This window comes from Ochotona princeps, chromosome 5 (genome assembly GCF_030435755.1).
Source record: "Ochotona princeps isolate mOchPri1 chromosome 5, mOchPri1.hap1, whole genome shotgun sequence".
Classification (NCBI taxonomy): Eukaryota; Metazoa; Chordata; class Mammalia; order Lagomorpha; family Ochotonidae; genus Ochotona; species Ochotona princeps.
Window position 1 is genome coordinate 76294464 of NC_080836.1, and position 19029 is coordinate 76313492.

The window sequence follows — 19029 nt, forward strand, 5'->3', positions numbered from 1 at the left end:
GGGATGATCAAGCATTTTTAAAGCATTTTAAAAAATATTTGTTTTTATTTGAAAGGCACATTTGTAGAGAGAAAAAGAGACCACTCCCCAAGTGGCTACAATGCTCAGACTTGAGCCAATCTGAAGCCAGGAGCCAGAGCTCCTCCAGCTCTCCCATGCAGGTGCAGAGTGTTAAGGCTTTGGGCCATCTTTGACTGCTTTCTCAGGTCACAAGCAGAGAGCTGGATGGGAAGTGGAACCACTGGGACGTGAACTGGTGTTGTATGGGATCCCAGCACATGCAAGGCGAAGATTTAACCACTGAGCCATGGCACTTATCACATATGGGCATCAGTTCATGCTCTGGTTGCTCTACTCTCAGTTCTAACTGCTCTTAGGGGCCTGTGAAAGTAGCGGAAGATGGCCCAAGTGTTTGGGCTCCTACCTCTGACCCACGTGGGAGACTTGATGAAAAACTCCTGGCCCAGCCCTTGTTGTTATGGTCATCTGGGGCAGTAAGTCAGCCAACAGAAGCTCTCCCCCCAACTTGGTCCCATCCTTGACTCGAGTTTTCAAATAAATAAATAAATAAATAAATAAATTCTAAAGGAAATGAAAAAAAGAAATCAGGGTAAATTGAGTTCTGATTAACAATCCCCCTTAAGCCTTCTAACCGAGACTTGCAAGTGCTGGGGGATGCTGGGGATGCTGGGATCGGTTTTCTGGGCTGCTGGTCATTGGAGGAGCCTCAAATTTCTCAGACTTCCTGGAATGTTTATTGTCTAGGAGAGAGGAAGCTGGGGTTGAGCAAGGGGCTGTGAACTTGGGTCTCCTGGTCCTCACGCGTGTTGAGCCCTCTCTGCCTCTCGCAGGGTGGCCATGGCATCCAGAGATTGGAGACCGAGTTTCAGCTTGGATCGGGAAAACCTGCGTGTGCTGCTTCTGGAGCTTGATTCACAGCTGGGGGCCCAAGAGGTGGAAAGCCTCAAGTTTCTCTGCCTGGGTTTGGTCAGCAAAAAGAAGCTGGAGCAGGCGGACTCGGCCTTGGATATTTTTGAGCTCCTTTTGTCCTACGAGCTGGTGCAAGAACAGAATACCTTCTTCCTCGCGGAACTCCTCTACATCATCAAGCAGATCAAACTGTTGCAGCACCTCGGGTACAGCAAAGAGTTGGTGGAGTGTCTGCTGCCCACGCGAAGGAAGGTGCCTCTGTTCAGGTGAGGCCGGGAGGGGACCCGCTGGGAGGAGGCGTCTCTGTTTCACATTCCTTCTAGCCACTGGGCTTTTTTTTTTTTTTAGTTAATTAATTAATTTATTTGAAAGTCAGAGGGGGAGAGATTGAGAGAGAGAGAAAGAGAGAGAGAGACAGAGAGAGAGAGAGAAAGAGAGAGTTGTTTTATCTCCTGGTTCACTCACTCCCCAGTTCCCCGCCAAGAGCCAGGAGCCGGGTCTGCCCCATGCTGAAGCCAGGATTTGGAAACTCCATCAGGATCTCTGATATGAGTGCGAGGGACTCTAGTATATGGGTCATTTTCTACTGCTTCTTCCCATCCCGAATGCAAGGTGCATTAGCAAGGGGTAGGATGGGAAACCAAGCAGCCTGAGTCTCAAACTAGCTCTCTGAGAGGGGATACCAGCAAGACAGGTGGTGACTTCATTCCCCATGCCACAATGCTGGCCTCTGAAAGTATCTCATGGCTTAGTGATTAGAATCCTTCAAGTCCTTCAGCACATGGATGACTCTTGGTCAGCTTAAGGAATGATGAATTCTGGAAATCCATTCTGTTTGTTAAACATCTGAGGGATTTGGTGTTGGGAACGAGACACTCAGCTTTTCTGGTTATAGATGATATCGCAATCTTGACATTGCTGTGATTCCCTTATGTTAAAAAGTTACTTATTTGAAAGGCAGAGAGACAGACATACAGAGATATCTTCCACCCACTGTTCAACTCCCCAGTGCCCAGAGCTCAGTCTGCACTGCCCACGTGACAGGGACCCACCACTGGAGTCCATTGCCTGCCGACACCCAGGGTGTATGATGGCAGCACACCAGAGCCGATACGGGATGTGGGCTTTCTAAGTGGTGTCTTAATATGTGGCAAATATCTGTCCCAGTCCTTTTTCAACATGTGGTGGGCAATCCAGTATTGGCTGCCTTCAGGTCTTCTCCCACAAGGACATCTAAATTAATGTTGGATTTCTAGGAGGGGACCCAAAGATGGTGGGAGTGGGGGATGGGTTGAAATTGGGTATGTCTTCCTAATGTGTTGGAAAGCAGCACTAGACCCAGAATCTGGAGATATGCCTTGGCAGCTTGCCATGTTAGTGGGCACCTTGGAAACTCAGAGTTGTTTTCAAATCTCTAAACTACTCCCAAAGTTGATCCTTCACATGCCAGATAACATGTGTAAAAATGCTTGATTGACTGATGTGTGCAAGTATGAAAATTTACTTGTCATTTTGGGTGTATGTCTTAGAAAGATGCTCTACGACCTGTCAGAAGGCATCAGTGCAGACACCTTAAACAGCATGAAGTTCCTTCTGGGAGGGTCACTGCCCAAGTCTGAGATGGTGAGTGTGTCCCGGAGCCTGGGGGCTATGTGAGCACTGTGCTGTTTGACAGTGACTCTGAGGAGGCTGGAAGGGGATTCCATGGAGGCTTCTTCCTCACAGTACGCACAACTTACCAGGGTTAAAATGTCTGGTTTGTGTCTGATGGGCCTGGATTCTACACTCTTTCTCCTACTCAATCTGTGGTGTGGGCAAATGACCGAAGCACTCTGGGCTTCTGTCTTCTTACATGTCAAATTGTCCTGGGTGTCCTTCTAGGATTGTGGGGCTAATAAGATGAAGTAACATGCATAAGGTATTCACATGAGGTGTGTATTTACTATAGCAACCATGAATTCAATGCTGACTGTTGCTGACACCCCCTGTGTTTTAGTATGTAGAACTGTTCAAGGCATATCTGGTAAACAACAACCAGGTGAGAATAATCTGAGGTAGTCCGGGAGTCTTTTGCAGGGGCTTTGTGGCGTCTCCCCTGTAGAATGTTTGAGAAAGTCAAAGGAGATGGCACTGAGATGTGTTTTGTAAAGGAGTGTGCAGGCCTTTGGAGTTACTAGCGATTCACTGGATATTAACATAGTGGCTATCAACTAATTGTTCTGGTAGTTAAATTTAAATGCAGAAAAGGAGCTGTAAACCTCCTTTCTAAGCCTCAAGATCTTATGCTTTCTACTGCACCAACAACTTGTGAGGAAGATTTTAGTTAGTTTGAGAAGGGACCAAGTTTCAAAATGTACCCTAGAACATAGTGTTGCTTGCTACTTTTTGAAGTTTTACATTATCTAATTTTGATCATGCAAAAGAAGCTGTGAAACATGTGGGGATGTTAAGAAATGTAGTCACAAAGTGGACATACACGAGCCCACTGTCTAACTTCTGAGAAGGCTCTTGGGCCATCTTCCCCAATCCACTGACATTACTGACAAATAAAAGGTTTGCCCCACAGGAGGCTGTTTCATGTGAAGTCAGTCCAACAAGCACAATGTGAGCAGTTCATCAGACATTTTTCTGTAGACCAACGTGGTTGATTCCATTTTCACTACAATCTTGGAGTCATTTCCGCTCTGCTCTTCCTTCCTTTAGAGCCCTCAGGAATTGGAATTCCAGCCTCCCATGTTCTCACTGGCCTGCCTGCTTAGGGTTCCTTGCTCCCAAACCCTGGTGTCTTGAGGCTGGTGCTGAGTCTTCCTCACCTTTAGAGCCCAGCATGTGGTGCCTTTGAGATGAGCTGATGCTCAGCCGATCTGAATGAAGCATGAATGGATGAGCGCATGTGGTTTCTCCCACCGTGTCTTTCTGAGGAAGCTGCACATGTGCAGTGTAGACTTTGCAATCAGTGCTGATGTCAACCGTTGCTGGGGATGTGCCAAGAGCTACTTACAGCACCTTCAAATGTGTTGCTCTTCTTCCTCACATGGTCTCTGGAAGCTCTGGACTTCTTGTCTTATATACCTTTTATAATATCTTTTTCTTATCTTTTTGCTTTTTTATTGTTTAAAAACATCCACGACAATCAACAGAACACAAGTTTGACAAATGACAGAAAACATAAAGTTTCATACATGATTTATATGGTCAATCCCTTTAAAATCATTACTTAATTCAAGAATTAATTTTAAATAAAATTATTCAAATTTATTTTATTAAAAATAAAATACATAAATTTGAAAATAAAATGTTTTAAAAATATTTATTTATTTGAAAGAATTACAAAGAAAGAGAGAGAGAAAGAGAGATCTTCCATCCACTGATTCACTCAAATGATAGCACTGGCCAGGGATGAGCCATGTCAAAGCCAAGAGCTTCATTTGGGTCTCCCTCATGTGTGGCAGGGGCCCTGGCATTTGGGCCATCTTCTACTTCTTTTCTCAGACCATTCTCAGGAAGTTGGATGGGAAGTAGAGCAGCCAGGGCACAAACCAGTGCTTATATGAGATGTCAGCATCACAGCCAGAGGCTTAATGAGCTATGCTATCATGTTGACCCCAAGACATTAACTTTGGGCATTAGGCAAAATGATACTTTATAATGTGCCATGTGAGTTCTCTTTGTGTGCTCCTGTGTCACATGCTTTTATCAGAAGGTACAAAATGCCTGGTTCTCTTGACATTAGCAACTGCCGATGTTCAACAATTTTATATACTGTCACATGTGGTTTCATAGGAAAGTATACTTTCTCAGAAATGTGTGATTAGGCAATTTTGTGTGAACACCACAGAGTGTGTTTACAGAAACCCAGATGGTACAGCCTACTTTATAATGTGGGCTATGTGGTATACCACATTGCTTCTGTGTAACAGGTTACTGTCTTAAGTATTGTAGCCAATTCTAACACAGAGCTAAATGTTTATGTATCTTAACATAGAAAAGGTAGAGCAAAAGATATGAGGCAATAAGAATTTTCCAGGTCCATTATGATCTTAAGGTACTTAAGGTGGTCTGTCCTAACAAATGCTGTCATGTGGTGAGTGATTGTGTTGATTATTTTGCAGTTGCAAAATGAAGATATTAAATTTCTATCATTTTGTTTCCCTCTTGTCTATTATTTGTTACCTAGATATTATATGTATATGTATATGTATATGTATATGTATATGTATATATATATATGTATATGTATATATACATACACAGAGAGAGGTCTTCCATCTGTTGGTTCATTTCCCAAATGGCCACAACAGCTGGAGCTAAGCTGATCTGAAGCCAGAAGCCAGGAGCTTCTTGCAGGTTTCCCAAATGGGTACAGAACCCCAAGAACTTGAGCCATCCTCTGCTGTTTTTCCATGCCATAAATAAGAGCTGGACCAGAAGTGCAGCAGCTGGGACACAAACCAGGATCCATATGGGGGGCTGGTGTCACGGGTAGAGGATCAGCCTCCTAAGCCACTGCACCAACCCCGTAAGTTCTTTTTTTTTTTTTTAAAGATTTATTTATTTTTATTGCAAAGTCAGATATACAGAGAGAAGAGACAGAGAGGAAGATCTTCCATCAGATGATTCACTCCCCAAGTGAGTGCAATAGCCGGTGCTGTGCCAATCCGAAGCTGGGAACCTGGAACCTCTTCCAGGTCTCCCACGCGGGTGCAGGGTCCCAGTGCATTGGGCTGCCCTCAACTGCTTTCCCAGGCCACAAGCAGGGAGCTGGATGGGAAGTGGAGCTGCCGGGATTAGAACCGGCGCCCATATGGGATCCCGGGGCGTTCAAGGCGAGGACTTTAGGCTGCTAGGCCACGGTGCCAGGCCCCGTAAGTTCTTTTTTTTTTTTTTTTAATTTATTTATTTTTATTGGAAAAGCAGGTATACAGAGAGAAAGAGAGACATACAGAAAGATCTTCCATTTGCTGGTTTGCTCCCCAAGTGGCCACAATGACCAGAGTTGAGCTGATCTGAAGCGAGGGGCTTCTTCTGGGTCTCCCATGTGGGTGCAGAGTCCCATGACTTTATGTGGTACTTGACTACTTTCCCAGACCACAGGGAGGGAGCTGGAAGGGAAGTGGAGCAACTGGGACATGAACCGATGCCCATATGGGATCCCAGTACTTGCAAGGTAAGGACTTTAGCCACTAGGCTACCGTGCTGCTCCCACCCGTAAATTCTTGATGTTTTCATTTACTTACTCAGTTGTCAAGATGGTTAATTGGTTTCTTGTCGTTAGCAGAAGATGACCCTTTAGAAAATCACATGAAAACTTTCAATGGATTTAAGCATATATGAGGGTTTTCAGTCTGCTGTAGCTGTTCTGATTGAAGTTTAAATTGTCTCGTTTTGGTCCAGTGACAGCCTCTTCAAGTTGGTCTTGAATCATTTTGATGGAATCCTTGTCATTTTCACACACCTTTACTGCCCTGTAATGATGTCCCAGGTTCATTGTATGTACTTTTTCTCCCAGTGCTGGATTCTATCATTTCTCTAAAAGGCTTGGTTTTATCGAATTAGAAATGTTATTTCTGAACCACAGACAAGTGCTAAAAGATGCCCAATGCCCCCAGGTTGATATTTCCTCTTCTGTTTTTTTTTTTCTTCCCAAAGCTCAGAGCTAGAAAATACATGTGTGTGTGTGTGTGTGTGTGTGTGTGTGTACTTTCGTATATGACTTTTTTAAAGACTGTTTTTCCAGATTTATTTTATTTAAGAAGCAGATTTATAGAGGGGAGAGACAGAAGAGAGATTCTTCATCCATTTGTACATGGTTCAAATGGCCTCAATTGTAGGGAGCTGGGTGCCAGAGTGGCCCAGATGAACATGAAAGGCTGTTGCAGGATGGCAGCTGGCCCAGGGCCAGGAGGCGGGGTTGGTCTCGTCAGCAGGTAAACAGGAAGTCACAGGGATAGGCTGATGCCCTCGCTGCGATTATGTCATTGCTACTGGCCTATCAGGTAGCGCCAAGTGGACCCCTGGGGAGAAGTGACTGGTGGAGAGCAGTATAGAAGCAGCCGCTAAAAGCAATAAGAAGAACGAGAAGAAAGGGGCAGCAGAGAGGGGTAGAAAAGCTAAGATCTTCGGGGAGAAAAGCTAAGGCATACTGGGAGAAAAAGCAGAGAGGGCTAGAAAAGCAGTAAGACCTACGGAGAGAAAAGTACATGGAGAAAAGCAGCGGAGAAAGAGTATAAAAGCAGCCGCTTTTGGCAATTAAGGGTCAGGTTGCGGTTCTGGCTTTTCCCAGAGTGTGCCTTATAGGTAGTGTCACTGCTGGTCGGCGACACTCAGTGGCCAGAGCTGAGCCAGTTCAAAACTGGGAGTAAGGAATTTTTCCAGATCTCTCACATGGGTGCGAGAGTCCAAGGACTTGAGTCATCCTCTGCTGTCTTCCCAGGGCATAAGCAGGGAGCTGGATGGGAAGTGGAACAGCAGGGACATGAACCAGCACCCATAAGGGATGCTGGTCCCATAAGTGGAAGATTAGGGCACTATGCCACAGCATCCCTGAGATGATGATTTTTTTTAAAAGATAATGTTTTAAAAAGTACTGTAAGGTTATTGGAATTCTGCCATATAATTTCAGTGTGTAAAACTCATGTTTGCAATGTTTATGCTTGCACTGCAATTATCTGCCTTAAATGTAACAAATGTCAATACCAGAGGAGAATCCTACCAGTTTGCAAAACTCTCTGGGTGTTTCTGATTATTGTATCTTCCAAGTTGGGGTATCCTCTTCCAAATTTCCAAGTGTCTGGGTTTATCAGTAAAATGTCCTCTCCTTACTGTTGTACCCTCGTCTAGCTAAGGGGAGAATGGGGGGTGGTATGGGTGGTAGTGGTATGGGGTAGCAAGGGGTGGGAGGTGAGGGGAGAGGCAAGCAGCTCTATTACAGGAGGACCTGGCACACTCAGCACTGCACATTTTCCTCTAGGAAAAGTCTGGCAATGAGTTTTTCTCTTTTGCTTTGCAGCTGCTAGACATCTGTAGCTACAGAATCAAGTTCAGGGTCAGAAGTGCCCTAGATGTTTGCCTCCCTATTCCATCATCTTTTAAATTTTTATTTATTATTTTACATATGATGATACTTATTTCTGCCAAGGGCATCTGGTTATTTATAATATCACTAGTGGGCAACACAAAATTATCAACTTCAAACTAACCTGTTGCAGAAGAGTTCATGAATTTTGAGTTCCGTAGCCTGTGGTTTCCTTAACAGAGCCAGACCAAATGATTTCACAGGCCTACCTTTTATGGCCCACCCCTGAGTGATCCGACTTATGCCCTGCCCAAGCAGCCAAAGCACTGTCTAGGTTTTTCTCACTCAGTACCACAGTGAAAGGGGAAGTTCCTGGGCTTAGCTGTGGCACAGATAAGGCCAAATACAGGAAAACTGCACTTCCTTCTTAGATCCCCGATGATCACAGGGTCATATCCCAGTTCCGGCTCTGCAACCATGGCCAAGATTGGTCTGGGTTGGTTTCCTCTGGGCTGGTTTCCTCTGGGCTCTACTATTAGGCCAGCCTTTCACAGGAAATAAAATATGATCTCCAGCCTAGGGGAGTTTCCCACCTGGCTTAATCTGGCTATGTTTCCTGTCATGGGACCTCAGAAAGACTTTATCACCTATCAGTTGCTTCCTAGCCTTTGGAGAAAGCTCCTGATTCTTTGCTGCTTGTTTAAAGAGTTATTTATTTTTTACTGGAAAGTCAGATTTACAGAGAGAAGGAGAGACAGATAGAAAGATCTTCCATCTACTGGTTCATTCCTCAAGTGGCTGCAATGGCTGGAGTTGGGCTGATCCAAAGCCAGGAAGGAGCCTGGAACTCCCTGTAGGACTCCTGTATGGGTGTAATGTCCAAAGGATTTAGGCAGTCCTCAACTGCCTTGCCAGGGCATAGGCACAGGGATCTGGAAGGGAAATGAAGCAGCCAGGATAAGATCTGGCACCTATATGGGATTGTGGCACATGTAAGGCAAAGATTTAGCCAGTTGGCCATTGCACTGTGCCCTGGAGGAAACACCTTTAGTCAAGAGGGAAAGCACTCAAATTTCCAGTCTTTCCTGGAAGTCTCTTGCAGGCTGGGTAGGGATACCTCTTTGATAGCAGGCTGACCCATGTAAGCTCACATACATCCTCATATGCCTGACCAGCTAGCAGCAAATCCACTCTTGGCAGAGCATGCAGGAGGTAAAGGAAGCCACACCCAAATCTACTGGCTTTTTAGCAAAACAAGAGCTGGCAGATGTTTCCTGCTAATGCTTAACCTAAACTGCAGTAGTGCACAGGCTCTGTGTAAATTGAGTGTGTGTGTGTGTGTGTGTGTTTGGTCATTTTCTAAGCATCTAAGAAACTTCATGAAGTGATGTGAATTTTGACCATTGCTTCCGGAATCACTCAGCCTTGTTTCTTCATTCTATTGGGTTGTTATCAAGATGTGTGAGTTTCTGTTTCGAGGTACAAAGTTCATTTGCGCGTCACCTTGGTAACGCCTTGTGCACTTTATGTGAGGAGGGCACCTTCTGATCCCTGTGCCTCACTGATGCACTCCAGTGATTCTTTCTCCACTCCTCTGTCCAGTGTCGTTACCTGGCCCAGCCCTAGCTGTCCCAGGCTGCAAGGGCAACATGCATACTCCATTTAGTTCCTCTTCCCTGTCTATGGAATTTCTTGAAAAGTTTCTGTCTCTTTCTCTCTCTCTTTTATGGGACTTTTTTTTTTTTTTTGGATGATCCTTACATAGTTGATTAGGGCTCAAAGTGTCAAGGGCTACAGAAAAGTGTGTAAGACTATTGTTTCCACATTCTCCTTTCTCCTTCCTGTATCTAGGGGAAGGTAAGAGACAAAGGGAGAAGTCCCACCCAACCTCCCAACCATCTCAGGGTTTCCGATGTGGGGCATTCTCCCAGGGCACTCCTCAAGTGGTTTCGATAGTTCAACTGTTCTGAATTACTGCCGGTCTTGCCATTCTAAGCACGATGAAATATCAAAATCCACTGGCTGGCTTAGTCCACCTTAGCATCTCCACTTGCCCAGATTTTCACTGCCAACACTTGGCTGGGCTAGTTGATCAATTTGTTCTGTCCTCTGTTGTGGTACCAGGTGTCCTCTGCAGGCTTTAGTGTACTACCATATCCTCCATGTGCACCTGGATATGCTGTCCACTGCTCCATCTGAGGAGGCTCAGCTTTGACACATGCACTCCATGTTCACACCATGGAACCTGCAATTCTCTTCATGGTTGGGGTTCTGAGTCCAGCAATTCAATTGGGGGATCCTCAAAAAAACTTTGTCAGAAGTGATCCCAGACAAGATTCTTACGTGTGCTTGCTAGTACAGGGTCCAACACAGACAATTGCCCCAATCAGCCTATGCATATGCTGGTGGTTGCAATTGCTGGGTCAGTTCTGTTTCCAGCTCTGTCTTCTACACAAACCAATGGGGGTTGGAGCCTATCCAGATCCTGCCCACCACACACCTGGCCATGTAAACCATGTAGGAGCTGCAGCCTAATCAGAATGACCCTCAATAACCCCCACCAGGCCCGCTCCCTGCCCTGGTTCATGTGCTTGCCAGTATGTACAGCAGACTGATCCAGTCTATTCCACATCCCATTCAGCTCTCCTGCGTGTCAATGGGCATTGAAGCCTAGTTTAACCCAACCAGGCCCACTATCCTGCCCACACACCTGCTGATGGGTACTACTCTGTGTCTAGCCATGCCTGCCTGCCCCATTCCTTGTTCTCATGCTCACCAGACAGAGTGGCAACTCAAGAGGGAGATGCCCATTGTTTCCCTACTGGGCCCAATCCTGGATCATGCACTCTCTAGATGGTTCTGCAATTTGGCTTGACAGAATTAGCCCCCCAGCGCCAGCCAGCATCTGCCAGCTGATGCTGTAGCAGACCCCAATCAACCCACACCCACTCTGACTTACGCTTGCATCAGTAGGAACAGTCAACCCAGCTTGGCTTTTCCCTGGTCCAGGTCACATGAGACCCAATAGGTGTTGTAGCTGTCAGGCCTGGTCTGCCCCCATCCCAGCTCACGTTTTCTAGCAGGAATGGTGATCCAGCAGGGGAATGCCCCCTCCCCCTTGGGTCTTGCGTTTTTGGTTTGGTGCCGCAGCCTGGTCTGGCATGGCCTGCCTTGCCTCAGCATTTGCCCGTGGGTGCTATAGTCTGGCCCAGCCGGCCCATCCCCAGTTCCAGCTCAGGTTTCTCTTTTTTTCATATCTTTTTTCATCTCTTTTTTTCTCTTTTTTTCATCTCTTTTTTTCTGTCTCAGATGAGATAGAAAGCAGTCAAGACTGAAACTTGAAACTTTAGGGTTTCTCTGACTTGTTTGCATCTTGGATGGTTGGTTGAACACACACACACACACACACACACACAAACACACACACAGATTTTCTTTAACTCTTCCTTTTCCTTCTGTTACTGCTCAATCTCCCCCTTTCTGCTCAATTGCAGGAATAGTTTATACACTCCTTTCATTAGCTCAACTTTTAGTTCCATTTCAACACTTCAGTCTAAAGCAGATGAAACTCAGCTTGGTAAAATCCCCAAGGGCCATCTCACAGCCAATTTTCAGATTCTCAGCATTTTCTGCCCTTGGTTCTCTTCCTGGAATGCTGTGTTCCAGCCATAGCTTCTCATCATCTTTCATGAAGCAGTCCAGGAATGCCTCCCATGTGTAGTTTGTGTGGAGCTTGTGGTGGGGAGAGATGGATGATAGTAATGAATGATATCACTACTTAAAGACATCTTTGACTCTTACCTTATTTCTTCACACATTCCAATTCATCTTCCCAATTCCCCAAAACGGACTTCAGCAGCGCCTCTCCAGTCCAGCACCATTGCTCTTCCACTGCTGTGGATAGATCTTGGTCATTTCTTCACTCCATCTTTCAGCCAGCCTTTTCTCTCTAATCCATTTCTTTCTCCAGCCCACCCCCTAAGACTTCTATTTAACAACAGATCTGTTCATGCCATGGATGTCCTTGATCCCAACCCTTGTCCAACATGCTCATGTGATGTGTGTGTATGATTTGTTCTCATTTCAACCGAGATCTAGCTCCCACTTGGTGTGGGTTGGCGTTTGTACCCATATCTTCTTCCTAGCTTCCCAGAAGGCTTTGGTCCCTTGCAGACTTTAAACTGTTCAGTGTGATGGGTGGAGACTTCCTCTCCAGCCTATGCCTGCAGCCTGATGGTGGCATTGGATGCTCACTTTCTCAGCACTCTTTAATGTGGGCTCCATGATAATTTTGTTTACATATATATTTTTCATAGGCAAATCAGTATATTTACTGGTCCTGGTCACTGGAAAGTTTATGGTGCCTTCCACCCCACAGATCATTCAGATTTCAAAGAATCTTAGCTGGTTTGTGATTTCTTCGCTATCCAGGAGTGCTTTGGGATTTTTTTCTTTCAAAATACCAAATATGAAAGTTTCTCAAGCCAAATTTTCTTGGAGCCTATAATCAGTTCTACACTGACAGTTGTGAGAAAGAGGTGGTATAGCTCAATGACTGATGTTGGTATCAGAGTGCATTGACTCAGCCAATTCTAGGCTTCGTGACCTTGGGGAAATGATTAAACCTTTCTGTCCTTCAGTCATTTCATCTTCAAAATGAGGAATATGATAGTTTCTCCTGCATTGGGTTGCTTTGATATTGCTATTTAGCAAATGCTGTGCTTGGTGTGTATAGAGTTACCTACCTGTCATATCTATACAGGGTGTCTGGTATTAATAGGATCACAAAGAGATTCGTTTAGATAGAGCTCTTCTCTTAAACTACTGAACCCTGCAGTGCATGAAATACATTTCGAACATGAATGCAAAGCTCTGTTCTTAGTGGCCACACAGGTGATTTATTTAATAATTGTTTAATATTTGAATGTGTAATCACTAGACAGGTAAAAGTGGCTCCCTGGATTCTTTTGCAGGACTCTCTGAAGTTTTTAGACTATCTGGAGAAACAAGGTAAAATACGGGAAAATGATCTGACGTTCCTAGAAGAACTCTGCAAAAAAGTCGCCCCTTGCCTCACAAGAATAATAGAGAAGTATATAAAAGAGAAAGGTAAGAAGTGGACACTTGGTGACTTGCACCCGATGATGAGAATTCTTAAAGCAATTTTGACCATGTTTGCTCACCATTTGGTTAATGTCCTCTTGGGAAAACCATAAATCTCCCCTTTCTTCCTTCAACACGTTTATTGAAAGCACACTTGATGCTTGGCACTGTTGGAGAAGTTGGAAGTATAGCAAGAACTTAGCATCACTCCCACCCATAAAGCTTACTTCAAGGGGAGATAGTAGTTTTAGATAATTGTCCTTGTGTGATTTTTTTTTTATGGTAGTGAGAGTATAGAAAGTTGTTTCCAGTGAAATGACAACAAAGAAGGAGGCAGGATAGCACAGGGTTAAGGGTGGGGGCCGAAGACTCTAATAACTAGGACTGCTTGTGTAATGTGCTGGCTTTTTCTTTAGCCTTTTTATGTTTCCCTTCCCCCCATTTGTAAAGTGGGCATAGTCCTAACATGCACCTCATAGATTTGTATGAGAATTGAGTGAGTTAATCCCTATAAAATGCTTGTCTGGTGGGAATTAGCATTCGTGCATGGTTTTTTTTTTAAATATTTATTTAATTTTTATTACAAAGTCAGATATACTGAGAGGAGGAGAGATAGAGAGGAAGTGGAGCTGCCAGGATTAGAACCAGCGGCCATATGGGATCAAGGCGAGGACCTTAGCCACTAGGCCACACTGCCGAGCCCCAGTTCATGGTTTTATGGCTGCATTTGTTAAAGGGATTCATGAAGAACTTTTTCTAGTCTGCATTGTAAAGACAGTTTTTGCTGTGATAATATATGGAGGTGGAAGCCCACGAAACAAATCAAACATGGGTTAGCAGGTTATATATTCATGTGTGTCTTTCTACATTGTTGAGCTGGAACTCAAACGCTGAAGGGCATATTTGTAGATTTTTATGCATATTTGTGGAGATTTTTATGCCACACCCAACTCATGCTTAATACAATGAGTCAAGCTGTTGTCAACCAGATTTCTTGGACTGAAAAAGGAAACTAAGAGGAAATTCTGCTTTAAGAATTCAGTGAATCCAAAGTGAGGGACAAAAATACTGCTGTTAAGTTGATAAAATCTCAAAATTGAAGCATTGAAGGAATTAAAGGAAAAGTTACAAAGAATTAAAACATTGCTGACCCTGCAGTTATTGAGTGAGAACTAAAAAGCAGGAAGTTGATAGTGAAAGAGTATTTCACTGGCCTGCAGGTGAACTTTGAGTACTGAGGTTGTTTTCTGATGTTGTTTTCCTGTAATGAGTTATCATTAGGCAGGCGACCATAATGTTTTGGATGTCTGAATTATGGAGAAGTTGCCTAATTTCTATGCAATTAGTGATTGCCTCCATGAATCTTGAGGACTGAGCTTTCTATTAGGAGAGTTTTTTCTTCCTGGTGTGTGTGTGTGTGTGTGTGTGTGTTTTACCCACCAACCCACCCATCCGGCTGCCTGCCCACTCTTCTATCCCTCCCACCCTTTTGTTTAAATATCCATTCTTCCCTATTGGAAAGGCAGATCAGATCCACAGAGAAAAAGGAAAGACAGAGAAAAAGGTCTTCCATAGGCTAGTTAACTCTCCTAGCGACCACAATGGCCAAGAGCTGAGCTGATCCAAAGCCAGGAGACTGGAGTCTCTTCCAGATCTCCCACATGGGTGCAGGGTCCCAAGGCCTTGGGCCATACTCCACTGCTTTCCCAGGCCTCAAGCAGGGAGCTGGATGGGGAGTGGATCAACAGGAATACAAGCTGGTGTCCATATGGAATCATGGCATTTGCAAGGCGAGGACACAGCTGCTGAACCATCGTGCCAGGCCTTATACCTCTCTTTTTAAAAATTGTTATTTCTATGATACAGTTTTGTAGGTATAGGAATTTCTCCCTTCCCCAGAAGAAGAGTTCTAATTTTGAAGTTTTGTGTCTCTAACCTGCTTGCATATGATTTTTTTTGGGTGTCAATTATTATTAATAAGTAATATTATTTTTCTACAATGCTAATGGTTTGGTTCCAGTCTGTTTAAGATGAGAAATTAAAGGACTGCATAGGGCTGTAAACTTTAAACTTCTCTGCAGGTCAGTGTGATCCCAAGTCCAAGTCCTCTGAATGCAATTGGGACATAAGTTGATTTGGAGACCAGTAGGCTGAAGTTCAGAGAATTCTTGAGTGTTGGTGTTCATCTTAGTGTTTTAAAGTTTTTAAAATAAAGTATATAATGATAACAAATTAAAATTCAAACAGTGAAAGTAATACAGAATATAGAGGGAGAAAGTCTCTCTTTTTCTCTTTTCTCAGTTACCAACTTATTTCCCAGATATAATCATGGTTTGAAATATATTTTTGCAGAATTTTCATCTCTATAGAAACAATTGTGTATGTATATATGTATCATACATAAACTTAACTAGGATCAGGCAAATCATATTAAATAGTTTGCTTATTTTTCACTAATATAGCTGACCTTTCCCATAAATATGAGCAGGTAAAACATCATTTCTTTCTAAAGATTTATTTATTTTTATTTGAAAGGCATAGTTACAGAAAAAAGGAGAGACAGATACACAAACACAGGGAGAGAGAGCAGAGATTGAAACAGAGCTCTCATTTGCTGGTTGCTGGTTACCCCTTCTAGGCTGAAGCTGGGAGCCGGAACTCAATCCAGGTCTTCCACAAGGGTAGCAGGAAGCCAAGCATTTGGGTGTCACTGCTGCTTCAAGGGTCTGCATTAACAGGCAGCTGGAGCTGGAGCCGGAGCTGAGTACTGAATCCAGGCCCTGACATGTGGGATGCAGGCACCTTAATCAGTGTCTGAATCATAGCCGAGTATTCACCCTAGCTCATTTGACGGCTCCTTGGAAATCTATTTTACGATGTAACAGATTGATTTAATTATTGCTTTTGAATAGTATCTCCTTTTTTTTTCTTTCCTTTCCTTTTCTTTCTCTATCTGTTGTTATCTGAACACTGATATTATTTTTAAGATAATCCTTTAAGGATCTCAATAATTATCTTGCACAATAAGCACTGTTAAGTTCTGAAATCATATTTGATAAAGTATATGGAAACTTTTAAGGAATTAATAAATTACAAAAGTAATAAAACAAAAATCATAAGAAAAAATATAACATACAGGAATCAGTTTTAACAAAAATAAAAATAGTTGATAAAAATAACATTTATTTCTTGGGTGCATACTCTTATGCAGATATTCATATGAAAATAGTGTTAGAATTTTACAACCTCTTTAAAATAATTACTCTTGATGGTTGTTTTTGATGGTTTGTTATTGCTGGGCTGCTAAGTAGTCAGAAATTGATTTTGTTTTACTGTCTGGTTTTATTTCCAGCTGCTGTAGACAAGGAAACTGAGCTATTGCAACAAGAAGAGGAAGAGATAATTTCCCAGTCAGACATTGAGCAATTCAATGGAGCCTTACCGGTGGGTACAGTGATGGGCTGGTCAATGTTTAACCATTTGTTTTACCTCTTGCTTCCAACATCCAAAAAAGAAGAGAAAGATGAAGCGTGAGCATAAGAGAGCATAATTGTGCTTGGACTCTAGCACAGTCCTGGGTTTCCTTGACATGGTTCTCTTTTGCTTTAGGAGGAGCTCAGGGTCAGTCTCCTGGGTGTCCAATCTTTGGGGCTGTGCAGGCATGTATGCTTTGTTTAGTGCTCTACTGTCATCACTTTGAAATTCTTAAAAATGCATGAACCAGGACCTTGCAAATCATGTGGCAGATCTATCCCAGAGAGCAAGAACTGGGTTTTTGGTTCTTTCTTTTTTTTAATTAATTTTTTTATTCATTAATTACATGACACAATTTCATAGGTACTGGGATTCCCCCCCCTTCACCCCAAACCCTTCCCCCATGGTGAATTCCTTCACCATGATGCATAACCACAGCTCAGGTTCCGTTGGGATTCCCTAATTACAGGCTCACACCATACAGAGTCCAGCATCCCACTGTCCAGTCAAGTTCAATGGCCTCTTAGGGAGGCCCTCTCAGGTTTGAAGGCAGAGCCAGCAGAGGGTCACCTCTATCAATTAGAAGCTCCAACATATCATCAGCAACAGTCCAGGTACGATGAGGCTGGTGCAGAGTCCACTGATTGACAGAATATCTTAGAGTTTCCCCTTGTCCAGTTTTCTGCTGGAAGCATATAGCTGAGGTGGTTGATTGATCTACTCCATCTTCCATCTTCTCTTGGTTAATGTTTTGATTCCTCCATTTTGTTCAGGGGAATCCCCAAAGAAACTTTGAGGCGTTCCCAGTCCAGGCTCCTACATGTACTGCTAGTAAGCACAGTGCCCGCCACAGTCCATCACTCCTATCAGCTGGTGGTTGTAACCCCTGGGTTGGATCTATTCTGAGTCCCGACCTCCATTGGAACCAATGAGTGTTGCAGCTCTCCCCGGCTCTGCCCATCACACACTTGTCCCTCACCTAAACCAGTGGGAGGAGTGCTGGTTGGGTGCTGCATTCCCTACTGGCATAGGCCATTTCGCCCTGGCATTTTGTGTTTTGTACTTTTTTTTTTTTTTCGCAACCAAACTTGGCCAGGCCCCCACACAGTTCCAGTGCTCGGGCTTGCCAGTGGATGACGTGAACTGACTCAGCCTGGTCTGCCCCCAACCCGAGCCAAGTGTATGCCAGTGGGTCACTTTCCAAAGCCTCTTCTGGGTTGTTTACCTCCATGCTTCCTGCTTTTATTTGTAGGGTCAGTGTCCTGTGAGAGGAACTGTTCAGATTCCTCCATTCGACCCCTTCCTGGTGTCAGGCTTCACGCATACTAGCAGGTCCTTTGGCCAGCACCGCTCTTCAATCCATTCTGGTTCCTGCTGTTGAGAGTTTCAGCCCAGCCACGGCTCGTCCATACCCACATATATCTCATATATGGCTCAGTTGGGGTTGAAACCTAGCCGAGTCTGTCCCACATCTATCCTGGTCCTCCGGAGCACCAAACTGTGTTGCGGTCTAATCCAGCATGGTGCGTCAAGTCCGAATCGATATTTGTGCCAAGGGATTACATGACCCAACCAGAACTCAGCCCCCTTCCAGTTCCTGCGCCCCTTAGTGGTAAGCTCCACCCAGCCAAGGCCTCTCCCAAGCTCCCCAACCAGGCCTGTTCCCAGCCAGTGTTAAGTATGCCAGAGGTTGTTCTGGGGCAGCCCAGCGCGCCCCAAAGACTGTCATGCCTCCTGCATAGACTCCACCGGCCCTTCTAAACCATCCAGTGGGGTCAGAGTTTCCAGGGGATTGGTCCACGCATACCTGACACATTCTAGCCCCGAGTATGGTTCTCGAATGCCATTCAATGTCATAGTCCTGCCTTCTGTGACCCCTCTGCTGATACCTCATCCTATCAGGTAATGGGGTATCCTGCTGGACAAGCCAGGAATTTTGCCTTTTGTATGAACTGGTGTTGGCAGTCTGCACTATAAAGTGACTACAGGTTCTTCAGAGGAAGATTAACTGCCATTGAGAATCTTAAGGACTAATACACATTCTCAGAGCACTGTGGGTTCAGCATGGAGCGACTCATGTAGCATATCAAAGAAACCAAATTCCAGAACTTCCTGGCCGAGCGGCCAGCAGGCACACCCTGGCGCCAAATGGTGCACTGGCCGCCCGAGAGCCGCTCACCCCATGTACGTATGTACGTGGTGGAAAGCTTGGCTGTGTGAGGCTGGAATCGTGGCGGGGGACCCGAGCCCTCGGGCCGCATGGCTGCCCGGGGGTTGAGCCTCTCAGGCCCCGCAGGTTTTTTGTTCTTACCATACTCAATCTGTCCTTCACAATGTGACCATGATACTTGGGAGACATGTGGCATGACTAATACTTCCTCTCAGAAAACTTGGGTAGCTCTGTTATGCCAACATCTGTCTGCAGAAGTTAGATTAGCTGTAGAGGTTGTTGTGCTTTCAACTGTGGCATATAGATAGTGCAAAATGATCACTTACCTTGCTTTAGA

General features: G+C 44.5%; 1 protein-coding gene across 1 annotated transcript in view; it reads left to right on the plus strand.

Moving 5' to 3' along the window:
* The first annotated feature begins 582 nt into the window (after positions 1–582).
* The window catches only part of CASP10 (caspase 10), a 33533-nt gene continuing 15086 nt past the window's right edge, over positions 583–19029 (plus strand). Inside the window, exons 1-4 of the mRNA XM_058664844.1 lie at positions 583–1196; positions 2460–2553; positions 12919–13054; positions 16401–16492. Coding sequence (XP_058520827.1) covers positions 859–1196; positions 2460–2553; positions 12919–13054; positions 16401–16492 — 660 coding nt within the window. The 5' untranslated portion in view covers positions 583–858. The remainder of the gene's footprint in view (positions 1197–2459; positions 2554–12918; positions 13055–16400; positions 16493–19029) is intronic.